General features: G+C 37.2%; 1 protein-coding gene across 1 annotated transcript in view; it reads left to right on the plus strand.

Annotated features, from left to right (window-relative positions):
• The window catches only part of LOC136254709 (uncharacterized), a 30,628-nt gene extending 15,071 nt beyond the window's left edge, over positions 1 to 15,557 (plus strand). Inside the window, exons 4-17 of the mRNA XM_066047446.1 lie at positions 28 to 228; positions 1,149 to 1,670; positions 1,721 to 1,912; positions 3,633 to 4,133; positions 4,191 to 4,373; positions 4,426 to 4,572; positions 4,670 to 4,731; positions 4,845 to 5,200; positions 5,293 to 5,571; positions 6,650 to 6,809; positions 10,680 to 10,772; positions 10,827 to 10,940; positions 10,988 to 11,073; positions 15,252 to 15,557. Coding sequence (XP_065903518.1) covers positions 28 to 228; positions 1,149 to 1,670; positions 1,721 to 1,912; positions 3,633 to 4,133; positions 4,191 to 4,373; positions 4,426 to 4,572; positions 4,670 to 4,731; positions 4,845 to 5,200; positions 5,293 to 5,571; positions 6,650 to 6,809; positions 10,680 to 10,772; positions 10,827 to 10,940; positions 10,988 to 11,073; positions 15,252 to 15,459 — 3,104 coding nt within the window. The 3' untranslated portion in view covers positions 15,460 to 15,557. The remainder of the gene's footprint in view (positions 1 to 27; positions 229 to 1,148; positions 1,671 to 1,720; positions 1,913 to 3,632; positions 4,134 to 4,190; positions 4,374 to 4,425; positions 4,573 to 4,669; positions 4,732 to 4,844; positions 5,201 to 5,292; positions 5,572 to 6,649; positions 6,810 to 10,679; positions 10,773 to 10,826; positions 10,941 to 10,987; positions 11,074 to 15,251) is intronic.
• Positions 15,558 to 19,470: the final 3,913 nt, after the last annotated feature.

Consider the following 19,470-nt stretch of genomic DNA (forward strand, 5'->3'; position numbering starts at 1 on the left):
AATTTATACATCAATTTATATCTTTAGACATCCGATGTGATATCCTATCAACTCCATTCAATGGAGGAATGTCATGTAGTTCTGGTAGAGTAGGAGTGGGTTATGAGGGATACACTTGTAGTTTCACATGTAGCACTGGTTATGAGCTAACTGGTAGTGACAACAGGACCTGTCAGAGTAATGGAAGTTATGGAAGTTGGAGTGGTGAAGATACAAGTTGTAAAAAGGGTACGTAACTATATGTGGATATACGTAGCAAGGAAATAAATTGATTTAGTCATAGATTTGTAGATTTTCAGGTGGAAATTATTCTAGCAGTGATAAAATTCTGACTTAATACTTGAGGCCTGACATGTATTTATACTGTACTACAACAGATTTACCACTAATACAGTATGTTCACCTTCTCTTAGACTAGTCTTTTACATGGTGTAGTCAGAAAAATATAAATTGTAAGGTACGCATGACTTCTCTATATAGGCAGCTGAAGAGCAGGGTTCAACCTGGGCAACCCTGGTAAACCGGATCATATTATCTGGGTCTGAACTATTTTATGGAATATCCGGGTCTAATCCAGATTGAATCAATTGTGAAATAAATTAAAAATGTAGTAATGCATCATAGTCTAGTGCCAGTTTCTTTTATGAGCTATGCCCACTTATCGGAATTACTAAAAACTACAAGGCTGCCTTATTGAATAAACCATCTTGCTATTTGTAAGTTTATGTGATATCATACCCAATGATTGATCATTAATTATATGTTTAGTTATATATACCCATGTACTTAACTTAATATGCTATAGTGGAAATGCCTTGCTTTTAACCAATCCTGGATTGCTATCCAAGTCAGCAGTACTGACCTGGTCCCAACCCTTCTAAACATATGCACATATGTTTAATGATGGTTGCTCGATATAACACTAGTTTAGCGTTGTTGCATGTTGGCTGGAGTATCTTGAAAAGAAGACTAGCTACAGATTGCGTATTGCAAAAAGATTTAGATAGATACTCTAATAGAGCAGTCACGTGTCTTAATGGATACACCCTTACCATTATTGCATGGAGATTAATCATGCAGTGTTACTGTAGCTGTGAAAGTATTGACCCTAGTGTATGACATACGTATTATGTGTTTGTCTGTTTCAGAATGTATAGCAGGTGTTGATGTTTATCAAGGAGGAGATGACCAGTTAAGAGTTGATAGACAAGTGATCATTCCATATGTTAACTGTAGTAACAGTGATGGAATAATAACACATATTACTGTTAGTCTATCACTAAATAATAATGGTAGTGAGTATCCTAGCTTTCAAGTGTGGCATCCCATGTCAGGTGATCCCAGTGTTTATGAAAGAATTGGTGATGAAATTGTATTAGAAGATAGTGAAGTAAGAGCAATGGATGGGTACTGGTTAGCAGAGATAGTTGTTAGTGATAGTGAAAGGATAGAGTTTAAGTCAGGAGATGTTATTGGATGTTATCATCCATCTAATGTACGTTATCAAGTTAATACTATTAGTGGTAATGGATCAAGTGTTCATGATTGTGATGGAGGGAATATGACAACTATTATTGTTAGCGGTGATGATGCAAACACAACGTCAGTTAATGCAAGCAGTGGAGATTGTATTACAAATCCTCAACAGCCATTAATTCAGCTTTTATTTGGTAAGTTGTTGTATACTGTCATCAAATATGATCTGTGTAATGTTTTATAGACATCCGGTGTGATAACCTATCAACACCATCCAATGGAGAAATGTCATGTAGTTCTGGTAGAGTAGGGGTGGGTTATGAGAGAGACACTTGTGGTTTCACATGTAACACTGGTTATGAGTTAACTGGTAGTGACATAAGGACCTGTCAGAGTAATGGAAGTTGGAGTGGTAGTGATACAGTTTGTAGGAAAGGTACAATAATTTCCATAACCATAAAAATATGTATGTATATGTGACTAAATAACCAGTCCAGATGCAATCATTTTAAAACTAAATATTTCAAGGCTTATGTATATAGTTTGCAAATTGTATTAAGCGTACTAGTAGCTGACTGTTGAATGTTCAAATGTGGTGGGAGGTTGGGTGGGTGGTTGGGTGAGTAGGTAGGCGAGTGGGTGAGTGGGTGTTAGGGTAAATGGACTTTGGGGTGGGATGGTGTAAGGGTGGGCACTAACTAAAAGTGTGGATGATAATTGAAGACTATAGTTTGCTTAGGGCTGTGCTGGCTTCTTATTGCCTAATACACATCAAAATCAACAGAGAACAAGGTGAACTGAACTTGTGATATCTTAGTAGTATCCAATTTCATTAAGTCTCATTAAATCTAAGTCATTAAAATTAGGTTAGGTAATCCTAAGGCTGCAGCACATGTTGCTGTAGACCTTCAGTGCTGGTCACTGTAAAGTGTTAATAATAATAAATAAAATAATAAATTTACTAACATTAAGCTCACACTATTCATTAAACAAGCACCATGATCAATGGCGGATGCAGGATGGGGTATTTGGGACAAATTCCCCCTCACCTTGTAGAGGAGCCAGCTATACTTCTGATTAAAAATTAAATTACTAAACTTTATTTCAGGCCTAGATCACTTTATAAGACTTATGAAAATATGGACATTTTACTGATGATTAAGACATTCAGAGCTTTTAAGACTTCACAACCATCTGCAAAGGCCCAAAATGGCTAAAGTGAGACACTACTAAAGGGTGATTATTTGCTGCTTCAAAAATGCAGCAATTAACAAGAGAATCTGGCTCTCTCCAACCACCTACAACTTGTGCCCTCCCCTTTCCATCTCCTGGATCCGCCCCTGATGATAAGTGTACACAAGCACACATTTGCATAGTCACATTAAGGGAATGTTCTATAACTACAAAAGAGAATAAAAGTTACCAAAATAATTTATGCATTAATTAATAAACACTTCAGTAAACAGTGAAACAATAAATAAAATTATAAACTTTATACATCAGATTTGCTTCTTCATGAAGAGTAAGAATAACTTTGTTTTGTTTCTGTACATGTGAGTTATGTGTGTTTATTTACATTGCGGTAAAATGTAACTGCCTGTTTCTAAGCTGAACAGCTTTCTTGCATGAAAGCATACGTGGATATAGGCACAAAACTGTATGTAAATTTATTACCCAATTCATGGGTAACCAACCCTCCATGGCCTGTTGCACTCTTGACTTACACATGTATGATTGATTGAATCAGTGATTGTAATTTATTTGTAAGCATAGTCACTGTACAATTAATTGTTTATTCTTTTTGATGTCTACTGCTATAACTTCTAAAGTATTCCCCCAAAATTAGCTAAAACTTATACAGCCCATTGGGTTTCCCCTCTAGAACACAGAGAAGCCATAAATGAAATTCAAGGAAAATGTGAAGTAGTCATGATTGGCTTTCACTCAGCAGGTCACAATTAAAATTTCCTTTTTTTTTTCTTTTAACATCCTTTATTCACCCATTATTTTCACCCATTGTTTTCAATACACTTTGTGGAAGGTACATTGGTGTGAAGCTGTGTGAAAGTTTTTCTGAAATGGTTGGATTTGTGATTTGCAACTGTTTTCAACATCCTGTCACATTTATTATGACACTACATATCATATACACACAGGTGGGGTAAGTTGTTTTGATGAAGTCCCAGTTCAGCAGAGAGGAGATCGTAGTATTCCACCACAACGTCAATTAATTTCTTCGCGTGCTAATTTCACTTGTAATGGTAGGATAACAGGTGTATCTGCTAGTATGGATAGAACTGTTAATGGAATAACTGATCCTTATCTTGAAGTGTGGCGTCCAACAACACCTGATGTGGAGTTTAATAGAGTTGGTGCAGTTCAGTTAGCAGAAAGTGAAATAGTTCAAATTGAAAATGGCAATATTGTGTACTGGTTATTGAATATGTCACTTAATGGGAGTGAGAGAATTGAGTTTAAAGCTGGAGATGTTATAGGATTTTATCAACCACGTGACACACGTTATCAATTGTGGGCTATTGAAACTGAAGGCTACACTGTTCATGGCAGTGATTCAATTAATTCATCAAGTACACTTAGCTTAGTTAATCCAGACATTATTGTAAATAACCGACAGCCATTAATACAGTTTTTAATTGGTATGGATACATGATTCTTTAAACTTTGTGTTAACATATTCACATATGTTTGTATAGACATCCGATGTGATAACCTATCAACACCATCCAATGGAGGAATGTCATGTAGTTCTGGTAGAGTAGGAGTGGGTTATGAGGGAGACACTTGTAGTTTCACATGTAACATTGGTTATGAGCTAACCGGTAGTGAAAACAGGACCTGTCAGAGTGATGGAAGTTGGAGTGGCAGTGGTATTGCATGTGAGGATGATGGTATATTAACTTTGCTGAAACATATGTGGTTACCTAATAGGCACTAGTAGTAATGACGATGGTACCACTACTATCATAGTGACTGTTGCAGTTGTGTCATTCTTTGTTGTGTTAATATCTTCCATCATCGTCATCATATTATTATTCAAAAGACAAAACAGAGAAGAAAGCACGAATAAAACTACAGGTAATTTACCTTTTATCATACATATTTTTACCATGTACATACAGTACCCCATGAACAGGTTGTGTGCATATGCAATGATTTATTTGTGACTTTATAGAAATGCAACATCAAGTATGTGCAACAGTCAGTCTCAGTGTTAAATGCACTACTGAAGAAAATGTAAGTTTTTAACATCAAAACACATGTATGTAACATACATAATTATGGTTGACTATACTACATACATAAGCTAGTATGTGAAGGTATAAATGTTACTGACTTATTTATTCTAGCCAAAATCACATAACTTGATTTCACCCAAGAAGGAGGATGATGTCATTCTGGGTAATCCTGCTATAATCAATAATTATAAGGTGCCAGTAGAGGAAAATGAAGGATCAAATGAAAATAGCCCAGATGGTTATTTGGAACCACCATTTGATGGAGAGTCTGAGGCAGAACCAGATAGTGATGGCTACACTGTGGCACATGATGATTCAATAGTAACCAAACCATCTCAACAATATACTAATAGTGGTAGTCATTATCAACGTCTCCAATCGTTTGTGCAACCTCCTGCTTGTTTAACCTCATTGCTTGCTCAAATTAAAGAGACTATGGTGATGGAAATATCATCAGATAGCATTTGGTATATATTTGAATACATGTTATTATTCTGTGCATTTAGTGATGTTATAGACACAAAGAAAAAAGTTTGTTTAAAATAACATTCTTTTGTAGTACAGTAAAAGAATTGGGACATGGAGAATTTGGTGTGGTTACCTTGGCAACATGGACAGATGGTGATGCATCAAAAGAGGTTGCTGTAAAGACTCTAAATCAAAGAGCTTCACAGAAAGACAAAATAAAATTCTTTCAAGAAGCAGCTTTAATGGCTCAGTTTATTCATGACAATGTTATTAGAATGTATGGGATGGTCACAACAGATCCTGCAATGATTATACTGGAGTATGCCAAGAAAGGAGATCTTCGAGGATGTTTAATCTCACTGCAACCTGAGTAAGTTGTAAAATTAATTTTATGCAAATATTTATAAAACCAAAGTATTGTTGATGCTGTGTACTTACAAAACTTGAACAAACTGATTCCCTTTCCACCCACTACCCACACCACCACCCCTGCCACCACCCACGGTGAGGTATGATCCATGGGGGTGCAATGAGTGTATTGACTAGAGTACAAATATACCTACACGTCTGCATTAATTTTAAGAAAACATCTCATTTTATGGAGTAAAGTGTCCAGATTGAGTCAGTCAACTCATGCATGTAGCTCATTACTAAAGCCATTTTGATGACTACATGATAATTTGCATTAGAGAGCATTGTGTATTATAATTTTACACATATATTTGATAACTGATTCTTATGTATCATGTCTTGGTCTTTCATACTGTTAGGGACCCGCTAATTATGCTGGCATAACAATGAGCATAATAGGTGCTTGAAAGCATCGAGCATAATGCTTGCATAATAGGCAGAACACTTGTGCTTTACCATAAATGATTGCTTATCAAAATACATATCACAGAAAAAGATTGATATACTCTAATAGAACAGTCAGAGAATAGTCAGACAGCTGACTGTTCGAGTATATCGATCTTTTCTGTGATATGCATTTTGACAAACAAGGATTTAGAGTCTGTGCTTCAGCAACTTACTGTTTTCCCATAAGTACAAATTTACTAGAAAAACATAGGAACTTAGGTACAAATATTGAGCATAATAGGTAAAATTTTGAGCAGTGCAGCATAGCATAATAAGTAAATTAATGAGCATAATCGGTGGGTCCCTACATACTGCATACCATTAATTTTCAATTAGAATAATATGCTTTTATCACTCTCTATTGTCAGGTAGAATGCTCAATCAATCTGAAAGGTAAAGTGAGCTGCCGTAAAATTGCACATGCATGTAGGGAAGATACCATTGTTAATACAAAATACAAGTAGAAATTTCTACTGTTACAGAATATATAAATCTGGCATACTGTATTAAAATACCTACATTGTGTGTATTTTGTATATTGTACATAGCTAGCACTGTACCTCAGCATTCATGTTTTGGTTGGTATTTAGTGTGATGGAAGGTGAAGAAGTTCCAGACACAGTACCTCCACTACTACTAAAGTTTGCCAGAGAGATTGCAGCAGGAATGAACTACCTTGCTAATCAAGGATTTGTACATCGTGACTTGGCTGCTAGGAATATATTGGTGACCGAACAAGATATTTGCAAGGTTAATGAATGTTTACTTGTGTGACCCGCTGAGCAAAAAAACTGACTAGTTAGCATTTTCTTAGACTTTGTTCTATGACTTCTTTTTTGTCTTGAGAGATAAAATAATGAGCTGCTAAAGTTTCAGGTAATCCTCTTGGAGTTATAGCAGTAGACAGCAAAACAATCAATCTGTACAGTAGCTATACACAGAACATAAAAAATACAAGTACACATTTTAATTGATCACATGAGTGCAACAGGCTATGGAGTTAGGACTTGTTTGGGGAATTCATTGAGGTATGGTGTTTGGCCTAACTGTACATCCACCCATGGTTTTAAACAAGAAGGATGTTTAAGTTTAGAAACAGCAATGATATACCGTACGCAAGGAACTTTTGACGTAAGAAAAATTTGACGAATTCAGACTTCAGCAGATTTGACGAATAAAATGTTGATGAAAATCAAGAAATTGTAGGCAAAACCTGTACTTTTAAGGGCGCTTATAAACATTTTGATGAATTTAAATTTGACGAAATAAACTGATTTGTTAAATTCGTCAAATTTTTTGACGTCAAAATTTCCTTGCATACAGTACAGAGTGCTATTTTGTACCACAATGCAAACAAACACACTTAACTCACATTTGCTTTACATAGTGGATATTGTGCCAGTACCAGTTAACAAGCACAAATGGCTATTGTGCTGGCATGGTAGTATGCCCCTAGTATTCGACTTTAGGGCGCGCGACCAGTAGTTTGCCTCGAGTCTTGTACTTTAGGGCACGCGACAATTAGTATTAGCGTTAGGGTTAGGTCGGGTTCAGCTTTGATTGCTTCTTCACTTCAGTTGGACATTTATAAGGTAGAAACTAAAACAAGTCGGTAGTTGCGGCACCAGTGGTACAGTGGTTACGAGTATGGATCATGAGTACAAATGCTAGGGTTTGAGCCCCAGCTGAGGCAGCTTTTTTTTTTCACTTTCTTAGGTTTTTGTAAAAGTTTTTTTTTTTAATGCACATAACATTCTCAGTATTATACCCTCTACTGCCAGCAAAATAGCTGGCAAAACAGTGTAACCGGTACCGGCTCTATATAACCTGCCTTTGCTTTAAGCAATAATAAAAATATTTGTGCTCCCCATGAAGAGGCAAATCTGATGGTATAGAAGATATATTAATTTGAGTATTATTTCAATATTTACTGAAGTGATTAAAATGTGCATAAGTTTTTATTTGTAGCACTGCTATTCTTTTACCCAACGAATTTCAATGCAATAATGCAGTATCCCTAAAACAGAATTATGCAAACTAGTTGGGTTTTCCACAGCAGGTCACAATTATACAAAGTGTTTATTATGTCATGTCAAAGCATGTGCAGCACTCACAAGGAAAGCTATTGTACTGATCTCCCTACAGGATGACTCGTTACATATATAGCTAAACTGTCTATAGAGTGGCTTATAATGTAGCTGATTCAGAACTCTCTCAACATGATTTATAATTTAGTTGAACTCTTACTTTTGTGTAGCTGTACTCTCTACAGGGTGACTTGTAATGTAACTGGATTCTCAACATAGTGATTTGTTTGTAACTGGATTCTAGGCCTGCATCAAATATGCCAGCATAATAAAAAGCATAATAGGCTGGAGTGCTATACCAGCATAATGCTAGCATATTTAGGTCAGTATTTCGAACTATGGAGCTTAATTCCATGAAAACAGATTGATACTCCCTAAAAAAACAGTCAGTGGAAACTGCAAACTACAACAGAGCACTCAAATGCATTGTATATGTATATAGCTCCTTAGATCAATACTCCCTAATAGAACAGTCACTTTGTAGTAAAACACTCTAATAGAGCATTCATTGATTAATGTTCCAAGATATTTGTAAGAAATGTTGCTAACTAAGAAGCATAATGAGAACACTGAGGAACATAATAGGTGAAAATTTTGGGAAATTTCTAAAAGCATTTGGGCACAATTTTGAGCATATTTCAGGCCTGCTGAGCTCTCTACAGGATAACTTGCTACATAGCTGAACTCACTACACGATGACGTCTTATGTAGATAAATTGAGCTCTATAGAAGGTAACTTTTTACATGGCTGAACACTCTAATAGAATACAATGTAGCTGAATGTTCTAACAGGGTGACTGTATCATTAGAGTCTCAATCGCACATGTGCTACATGTACATACGTAGTTGGTTGTCTTTTAATCTGATTCTTCTATAGCACTGAAAGGACAATCAATCCATCTACATACCGATTTTCAGCTCATTCCCATAAGTGGTTTGCCTGGTAGCTAGGTGTAAAACTAATGCTTTTTATTTCCAAACCTTGATCACGCAATTGTTGCACACATTTGGCTTCATGTTATATCTCTGTAGTCTTCACTCAATTCCTATCAAAAAGGCATTCCTCGACAGCTAATCTATTCACAAACTGATTTTCAGCCCATTCCATAAAAGGGTTTACCTTGTAGGTGCAGGGGCGTAGCTAGCCAGAAGGTGATGGAGGGGCAGGCATGCCCCCACGAAACACTCAAAATCATTCATGATTGCAAAAAAGGCTAATAACCCAATGGTGGGCTAGCCAACATACGGTGTTGTATTATTACAGCTTAAATAACTAGCTACGTAACTATTTCAGTACTGACTGCTTCCAATCGAGGTAGCTATATTCGTCGAGCATCATCGCATGTGCCACAACTGTACTCCAACAAATTCATCCACAGTCCTGTAGAGCTAATATTTTAGTGCAAATACAGGTTACTTTACGTTAGCCACAGCCTGTGCTGCAGTCCTAGCACACTGCTGACAGGATGACGTATTCACTCACTTCACTCAGCGAAATTCAAATGCCATGTATTGCACGAAATCCCACCTGTCTTGCTAGCAGAACTTGTAAGCTTGACTGATCCACCTGACTGACTGACTGACAAAGTAAAAACAGACTGCACTGCCGTACGTACAAAGATCCAGTGTGATCGACTCGATAAAATAAACTTGGTACATTTATTTAGCTAACACTTTATCATCTCGTAGGCAGTAGGTTCGTAGCGTCAATTGGTCTCCTTTGTCACTTGTGAGTTGTGACTCCTGCCGCGGAGAAGCGGGTCACTCTTTTTAGATTCAAAAATGTTCTATTACGCGAGTAATCTAGGCTAAATATAGAAGTATGTCTCTAATATTTTTGTTTGATGGATCCACGAGCGAGTTGAATGTTGTGTGTGCGCATTCACTAGCAACCCCTGGTGATACCGCATAGTAGTGTACATAATTTACAGTCATTTGCGTGTCAGTTTAATACTGGTAAACTTGTGACGAAGGTTTTAAAAAAAAATCATTTAGTGATGGGGGGGCAAATGCCCCCCTTGCCCCCCCTTAGCTACGCCTCTGTGTAGGTGTGATAGAATGTTAATTTTTTGTGCAAATAGTTGGTCATAATTCTGTGAATATACATCAGATTTGCACCAAATTTGGTACTGGGATTTGTGTTTAGGACCTGTGTCAAATTTCAGCTCAATAAAATTACACATTATGTGTTTTTGAAATGTGTGTAAAAAGATGCAAAAAAAAACCCCAAAACTTTGGTTGCATGTATCTCAGGATTAGGTAGTAGGATTTCCTTAAAATTTGGCATGTAAACTGCTACACCACTCCTTTGCATTAGGATAGGGAAACACACAGTATGGAAATCACACTTTTTCCTGTTAATATATTATACGTACCCATGGTGTGGAACAGCAGTTTCTTGGGCCACACAGCACACTACCGTGTATCTTAATCATGTAGCTAAACACCATGTGTGCATGTATGAATCTTCATGCATCAATCACGCCTATCATTTGTAGGAGAACAAGATGTAGTGTTTCTTTTTGTTTTGCAGATTGCTGATTTTGGAATGTCAAGGGATTTGGATGATCACAAATATTATGTAACATCTGGAGGAAAGATCCCTGTTAAATGGACAGCTCCAGAAGTAGGTTACATGGCATGACAATCACACTGTTCTTCATTGCAAATTGATCTACAGGCCCTCCAGTATAAAAAGTACTCCACTTTCAGTGATGTTTGGAGTTTTGGGTGTGTTCTTTATGAAATGTGGAGTTTGGGCTGTAAGCCTTTTGAAGAAACTCCAGTGAAAGAGGTGTGAACAATTTCTCAGTTGCATATATATTGCATATTACACTGTAGATTCTTACATTAATTGATAGCGGTTACAGGCTGTCACCACCATCAGGATGTCCCAAGTTGATGTACAAATTGATGATTCGATGTTGGTAGGTTTATCTAATTGTTTACATGTACCTGTATGAATAAATATCTCTCTGCATGAAGTTTTTTTGTTTTTCTGCATGAAGTTATATGTAGTACTTCCAGTAACAGTAGAACATTAAAATGGAAACATCTGTAAATTTACATCTTACATACTGTATTTATTTGGTTAAATGCCGCAGCGTTCATTACCTTAGTTCATAAAATTGATGCAGCAATTATTCAAATTCGACTGCCACTCAATACTTGAAAATAATATTGAAGCCCTTATTTTCAAAATCAATCATGTGACACCACTCAAGAGTGGCTAATACTGAAGGTGCAACATTCAACCAAGTAAATATGGTACATGTATTGTAGAGCACTACCAAAAAGGTACATACATAATTCTACGTAACAGCAGTGAAATTTGATTATGTAACAGTATTGGGTGAACTGGGAAAGGTCAGGGATAATTTGAACTCTGTATAGCATACCGTATGACAACAAATATTGGCGAAACTAATATTTGGCTATTTGCTATAAAATTGCAGTTGGCGAAATTTTAAATTTGGCGAAATGCTCTCACTGAAAAATTGGCGAATGGAGTAAGTACAATGCTGTACTGACTCGCTTTAAAGAATATTCGGGTCCTGCTTCCATAGACGCTTGCTGTACTCAAATGTCTGTGCTCCAATTTCTTTCATGGCCACACCCAATTTTGGGATTATTTGCTATCTGTAGGCATACTTGCCCATTTATCAATGGCTGTGCATGAATTCATGTCTGCTGCTGTCTGCAAGCTTACATGGAGCCACGCCCACTAATCGAGTACAAACTCTAGTCTAGTCAGTAAGCCACACCCATTTGCATGCATGGAACCACACTAATTTACCAGTTTCAGCAGTATCCACAAAGGTTTGTCGAAAACCTACTTCAACAACTGCTTGACCCAAGGTTTGTACTTAGTATGGGTAGCAGGGAAATTTGCGATAAATACCACAAGTGTTGTATTGGAAACGGGGATAAATTTCACAAGGCGAAGCCAAGTGAAATTTACCATTTCTAATACAACAAGAGTGGTATTTATCCCAAATTTCACTGCTACCCATGCTATTCCCAGCATACTCGCTGCATATACGCAACGTGCTGTCCATTAGCGTTGCTATGTACGCAATTTGTCACTATGTAAACATGCGTCAATACTAATTGGCACTACATTCTTAACATAAATTCTAGCCAATGAAATTACAATTACAACTTTTTCACTGCTGTCAGTGAAATACGGGATAAATTTCACTGCTACTATTGAGACTTTTGTATGGGCAGTGAAACAGGTATGGCATTAGAAAATAATATTGACGAAATTAAAATTTGGTGGTTTAGTGATGAATTACCGATTTGCCAAATTTAGTTCACTGCCAAATTTAATTGATAGACAGTAATTGCATTGGACACTGTGTTCTTTACCATGCATTAGCCTGTCATGGCAGCTGGTAAAAAGATTTAATACAATTGTGTACTTGTTTGGTGTATATGTAGATTCTCTTACATAATTATATACATGTGTTTATTTGTGTAAGACAACTAGTTACCTGCTAAAATAAATACCACACTGAGCTCTTATTCAAACCATACGTAATTTTCAAACTCAACTAAATAGCAGTGTGTGTATTTTAGAGGCAGCTGTGTAATAGTATTTCATGTGTAGTAGCACAAGTACAGATGAAACCACGGTCTGTATATGTGACCCAGTCTGGGAAAACCAGGCTTATTGCCTATTTAAAAGTATTGAGAAATGCCGGTTTTAAGTATTTAGTGTGTTGTAGCTCGCCAATGATTGAAGCTATGTGTACCAAATTTTCACACGTTTTACACCAATTCCTTACCTTCCACAGCATCCACTGTACAAGTAACCAACAGCTAACTTTCCCGCCATTTTAGATAGTTTTTAAACCGAGGTTGGCTGTATCAGGCGAGCTGCAAAATGGGTGGGAGGTGGGGACCTGGAAGGCGGGCAAGATGGTGTTCAAAAATTGAAAAGGAAGGCACAGGGATGAATTAGGCCAAGTTTTGGGCCATTGAGGTTTCAAAATTGGCTAAAATGAAAGGAAAGTCACAGCAGAGGTACTTATTCAACACCACAGAGCTGTACAGCAACATACAGTCATCCCCAGGCTGACCAGAGCTCCATTAAGGCCCTACACTGCACGTATGGATTGCCACTGGGCTTGGGAAAAGCAGCCAGCAAACCAGATCACTCATATCTAGCTGATTTTGATTGTGGAATTAGATAGTTTATTCATGTAGCTTTGTGTCCTGGGTGAAAAATCAAATCTGCTGACATGGGCAATAAGACCAGTTTACTCAGACTGGGTCACATATAAAGTAGCCCAAACAGCTGGTGTTACAGTGGGATGCCACTGTAGATGCTAGCGATGCTATTGTTCCAGAACACTGGTTTATTTTTATTACTTCTTTTGTACATGGTGGAATCAAACAGAAAAGTATTAATTATTTTCCATAAAGTACACAGAAAAATTTGGAATTTTCAACTAGAGTAGGGACCATAACACATCGATAAAAGTACTGAAACAAGCTGGAGTAGTGCATGATATTAAATCACAATAAAACAATAAGAAGTATTATATCCCTACTGTGCATTTCCATTATGGTATCTTGAGCACAGTAAAGATATAACACTTCTTATTGTTTAACTGTGATTTAACATCGTGCATTACTCCAGCTTGTTTCAGTACTTTTTATCAATGTGCTATGGTCCCTACCCTAGTTGAAAATTCCAATTTTTTCTGTGTACTTGTTTGTTAACTTTTTTTTGTAAATAATTATTGTGACTGGTGAACCCATGCATACCACATCTGAAATGGCGCTACGCCCCCCAATTATCGTCTGAAAAGTGAATACACTTCGTTGTCAGCTATGTTCAACCCGTTATGCAGCATTTCAAATCAAGAACTGTTCGAAAAGCACCTCTGCAATCCATGTATACCGAAAGAAATGGTGCCACTCGCCCCAGTTATTACAATAATTATCATCTGAAAAGTGAAGTATCCATTACGCTTCATTGTTGGCTATGTCCATCCCGTTACACAGTAGTATGAATCAAAAACTGTTTGAAAAGCACCTCTGCTATCAAAATAGCTACTATGATAAATACGGATGATTTCCATTATGAAGGGAAGCCATCACGTGCTATCACCAAATCAACACTTTTCACTGTCAGCAAAGATGAATGGTACACAAAGGAGGATACTGGTAAGTCCATGAAGAATGCATTGTACATACTGCGGTATGCTAAAAGGCACCTGTCGGGCCGAAGCGATGTCGAACAGTGAAAAAATCAAGCCCATAGCCTTAGCCGTTATCGAGTTACACTTGTCTGAAGGCATCAGTCAGTTACTCAGTCAGTCACTAGAAAATTCCGTTAAGTAATTTTTTTTTAAATTCCGTAGCAACTTGTTGAAAGCGTTTCGAGTCAATCTGAAAGTTTGTTTGAGCTTAGTGTTGCCTAACCAATACTGCCTCATTGTCGTCAGGGGAAATTGAGGCTGTTTTTTGGGTGATATTATTTCATGGGCCACACCTACTCCTTTGTGGTCCATACTATACAGTACTATCATACTGTATGATAAAGTACAATTGCGGTGTGAACCTTTACAGACCACCAACTTGAGTAGGTTACTGCCAACAAACCTCAGGACCACTGGGTATCATAAACACTGTAATACTGTAACTCAGTAAGCAGCAGCTAAGTTGACAGAAGTTAACAAAGATTGCACTAAAAAAGACTTCTATACAAAAGAACAGCAGTTCATAACTTACACCACTAACAAGTGTAAGAGTACTGTCATGTGGCTGTACTTTTCTTCAATGCATTAGAAAGTTCTATTTGTTGCTTGTGATACATATATGAAAAACAAGCATAAGGAAAATTTAGAATTTAAATTTGATTAGGGATCATAGAAATATGAAGTAGTGGAACAAGGGAGGTCTCCTACACCTCCAGATATACTAGTGGACATTGAATCCCTACTTCAGTTTACACCCATGACTGAATTAGACATTAAAATTATTATGCTTTCAGGTGTAGGTGACCTCCCTTGTTTCTCTGTGCATAACCATATACATGTATATGTATAAATTTTAATTTGGTTGCATCCACGTGCTTTGTTCCCTTGTGTAGGCATCCTCGCCCTAAAAGTAGACCAGCATTCATACTGATCACCAAATACCTCAACAAACCTGATGAGGAACTATTACAAATCAGTGATGGTGATGTTCAATTATATGGAAACTTTGCCTCATCACTTGGGAAAACACTATCATCATCTTCTTCATCACTAAATTATGTCAATTCATGGCACCATGAACTACAATCAACATATAAATAAGTATACAGCCTGTAGTAGCTAGTCCTTATGTAAATTTTGTGCATGCAAACTTGGATTGTACTTTAATAACAGAACCAAGTGGGTGTATAGTTACGTGATATACGTATGATAATATTGCTGAAATAGTTTTATGACCATGCAAAACTTTCAACTTTGAATCCATTTATCAAATGATGATTCTATACCACAATAACCTATAATAGTAGCCAACTCTTTTAATAGTAAGTAGCCATGTTGATGTATACAAACAATTGCATAGTGTACCAAGGAATAGCTACATTGATGATAATGCCAATGATTTTTAATGATTACTCATCATTGACTTTAATGTCATTGCAGCCATACTGTTGCTGTCACCTTTGATTTCACATCTTTTCCACCCTGGCATTTTTATGGGCTGCATCCTTCTTTCACAGCTGTTCATCTTAATTCAGTAAAGTGTAAATAATCAAAATAGAATATTTGTGGTATTAGTGTTACTAAATCAAAATAGCCAAGCCCAGTCACTTACTGTACTATAATACAACAGTCGGGTGTTAGTTGTTACACTGTAGTAAAAGTCAGCTCTACAGGGACTGATCCAGGGAGGGGGTGGCTAGCCACCCACCTTGCTGGGGCATGGAGCTACATGGTCATAGGGTTCATTTGTATTACTGGAATGATAAAATACTGCAAACTAGCCATCCACCATGTATGGTCATGGAGTTACATAGCTACTTAGTTACATGCAGGGTAACTGATGTGTTTGTAGCTATATAGATGATGACCCCAATCATATTAACACATAAAGTACACACTGTTAAAAATAAAGAGTAACCACCACTCTGACGAGTTCCCAGTGTAGGGAGGATTTAACACCCCATGGAGAGTAACCAACACTCTGAAGAGAATAACCATTACTCTGAAGAGTAAGTGACACCACCTTCAGAGCATGTGTTACTCCCCAGTTACTCCTTCAGAGTAATGGTTGCTCTCCAGGGGTGTTAAATCCTCCCTACACTGCGAACTCCTTTAGAGTTGTGGTTACTCTTCATTTTAACAGTGCAGTACCAGTACACATTCTTCAGTTTTGTTCAGTTGCACTAAAAAGTCTTTATTATTATTATTATTATTATTGTTTACTGAGCAGTCAGCCCTGCTGGTGTGCTCAGGAATCACATAAACACAAATACATTATAGGTACAATAATATGATTGGAGTCTAGTCATAAATAGATCAGTATCTGCAATTTCAATTGTATCAATTGGTAGTACGTTCCAATCGTTTATTGTTCTTGAGAAATAGCTGTTTTGGTATACCGTGGTGGATGAGGTAGGTAAGATATAGTGAAGATGGTGGTATTGTCTTGTTGGTCATGTTTTCGGTAAGTAATAATGAGGAATTTGGAGTGATAACTGTTGGTAGTGTATCTTATGCAATATTTGTAACCTAGATAATTTCCGACGAACTTGTAATGTAGGCCATTTTAGCTGATCCAACATTGAAGAAACTGAACTGAATCTGCCATAGTCATTCAACACCCAGCGTGCTGCTCTTCGTTGTACTTTCTCCAACTCTGAAATATCTCCAACTTTACATATTATTATTATTATTATTATTGTATCAAAATGTAGAAAACTAAATCCCAGCATCCAACATTTCAGTCAAAACTGCAGCTGATTCCAGATTTAATCTCAGAAAATCATATTTCAAATTTTTCTCTGAAGGAGCATGCCCCAGAAGACATGCTTTGTATGCTAAAGTGTACTGGCTGAAGTTGAGTGGAACCTCTGAAAATTTTTAGATCCGCCACTGATAGCTCCTCAGAAAGGTAGTTGCTTAGGCTGTCTGGGGCCATGGATCAAGTCTCTGCATTGATTTGATATGAATGCAATACAGCAATACTCCTAACTCCAGCTCGGACCAGCCACCCGGTCCCCTTTAGCATTTTTTTCTGGATCAGTGCTGTCTACTCTAGCAGCATAAACTTAACTTGATGAGGACATTAAGTATGCACAATTAGCTTATAAGAACCGAATTCGCTTCAGAATCTTGGCTATATTTCCTGCCTCTGTTACTTATGCTGTGTAAATTCTTTTCAGTAAGAACCATCAATTCATGGAATAATTTACCCAATTATGTAGTGTCATCTAATTCTACTGACAACTTTAAAATTTTGATTGATAACTTTTATTCTTAATGTAATTGTTTATTGTAATGAGCAGGACTCACAGGCATAATGCCTTTTTCTCTGTATTTAATAATAATAATAATAATAACGATCCAAACTGCACGTGATGATCTGCGCGTGACCAGAAGCGGGTAGGAAGGGCCACAATACATGATAAGGTCATGAGACCAAAGTAATTGTTGTAGAGCTGTACCGATATGGGATATTAGCATGTATCGATATCTGATATGGATACCACCAAAAGAAGCCGATAACCGATAGTCGATCCGATATTTGCAAAGTCATAGTAGGCATTCCAGTATCCGAGATTTTTTAATCAAAAAATTCTCCGTATATTCCCCAATAGAACCCTAGCACAAAAGCGTTTAACTTGGGATTGCTCCGTGGTCCGAGCTCCAATGAGGATGAAAATGGTGGGGACTATTCTACGGAACGGAACGGAACGGAACGGAACGGAATGATGGACTAAACCACGGAACGGAACGCTTTCTCAAACTGAAGCTTGCAACTTACCATTGCTGAAACTTCCCTTATTAGTTAGCAGTGGCATCTCCAGTGGGTGGTTAAACATAAGATAAAAAGAATTAACGGATCGATTGTGGGTTTTTGTTGGTTGTCATTAGTAACGAAGTATTATTGTGGGATGAGCTGTATTAGTGATGTTCATCCATACGGAAGGGAACTTTATGTGAGCTGTTTTTCTTATTTAGACTTTACAAAACAGTCTGGGCCGGTCTTTCAAGTCATAAGTCAGTGTATAAATAAAGCAAGCAGGAAGATACTGGTAACAGGAAAGAGCCAGCTGAATTAAAACTTGAAGAATTTTGTGCAGTGTGTGAGGAGAAAATATTTTGGCAGACCGCAAGGAGGGTATATTCTGCAAACATCACTGAAGTGTACGCATGGAGTTATTTATATAGTAACAGCTGGTGCAGTGGACTAATGCCGTATTCAATAGTGAGCTGATTTTATCTGTTGCACAATTCAAGGATGTGTCTGAGTGCTAGCCTTGAATCAGGCTAAATGTCAAAACTCCAAGATCAGCCAAATCTCTATTATAAGCTGCATGTGAAACCATGCCCGTAGCCACCAGGCAAACGTGATTTGGACCAGGATGTGTGTGTAATTTCAATGTATCTAGTCAGACCTGAAATGGAACACTCACATTAATTACATACCACCTAAGAATCCTAGGATTTCTTAAGTGTAACATTTCACATGCTTCACTTCAAACAAAACAGGTTAAATTTGTTCGTCTATTTTCAAGTGATTCCCAGTCCAGCTGGTCCATGAAATTACAATGTATTTGTTACAGTGCGGGCTGGATCTACTCTAGAGTTGAGATTTCAAGGTAGACTCACTGCCAATTTACTGACACTAGTACTGTTGTAGCATGTTTAAGTGGAGGACAAATGAAATAGTAATGCTAGATTATTTATGTATACAAATTTTTCATAATGAAATTGATATCCCATTTTGATTTGTACTTCCACTTTGCAACATATTCAAGAGCAAGAAGCTACCACACTTAATCTCCAACCACTGTCATTAATTAACCAAGATCTCACTAGTCTGTAATTCACCTTACTGTAGTGATTTTATTGATTCATCTGTATGCTTTCTTCATTTCCTTTGAAGTTGTACCAAGAGTTCATAATAAGGTGGGGAGTGTCTAACTTGAATGCATTGACCAAACACCCTGCTTAAAGTAACACCTCGGCCTTATTTCAGAACAAAGGCTTTACCTTCTTCAGCAACTCTAATCAACAGTTTTCTATCCCCCAGTAAAGGTGTTGATTTGATGAAAGGTGAACTTTACACAGGGTGTTTGTACAGGCCAT

Source organism: Dysidea avara, chromosome 4 (assembly GCF_963678975.1).
Source record: "Dysidea avara chromosome 4, odDysAvar1.4, whole genome shotgun sequence".
NCBI lineage: Eukaryota > Metazoa > Porifera > Demospongiae > Dictyoceratida > Dysideidae > Dysidea > Dysidea avara.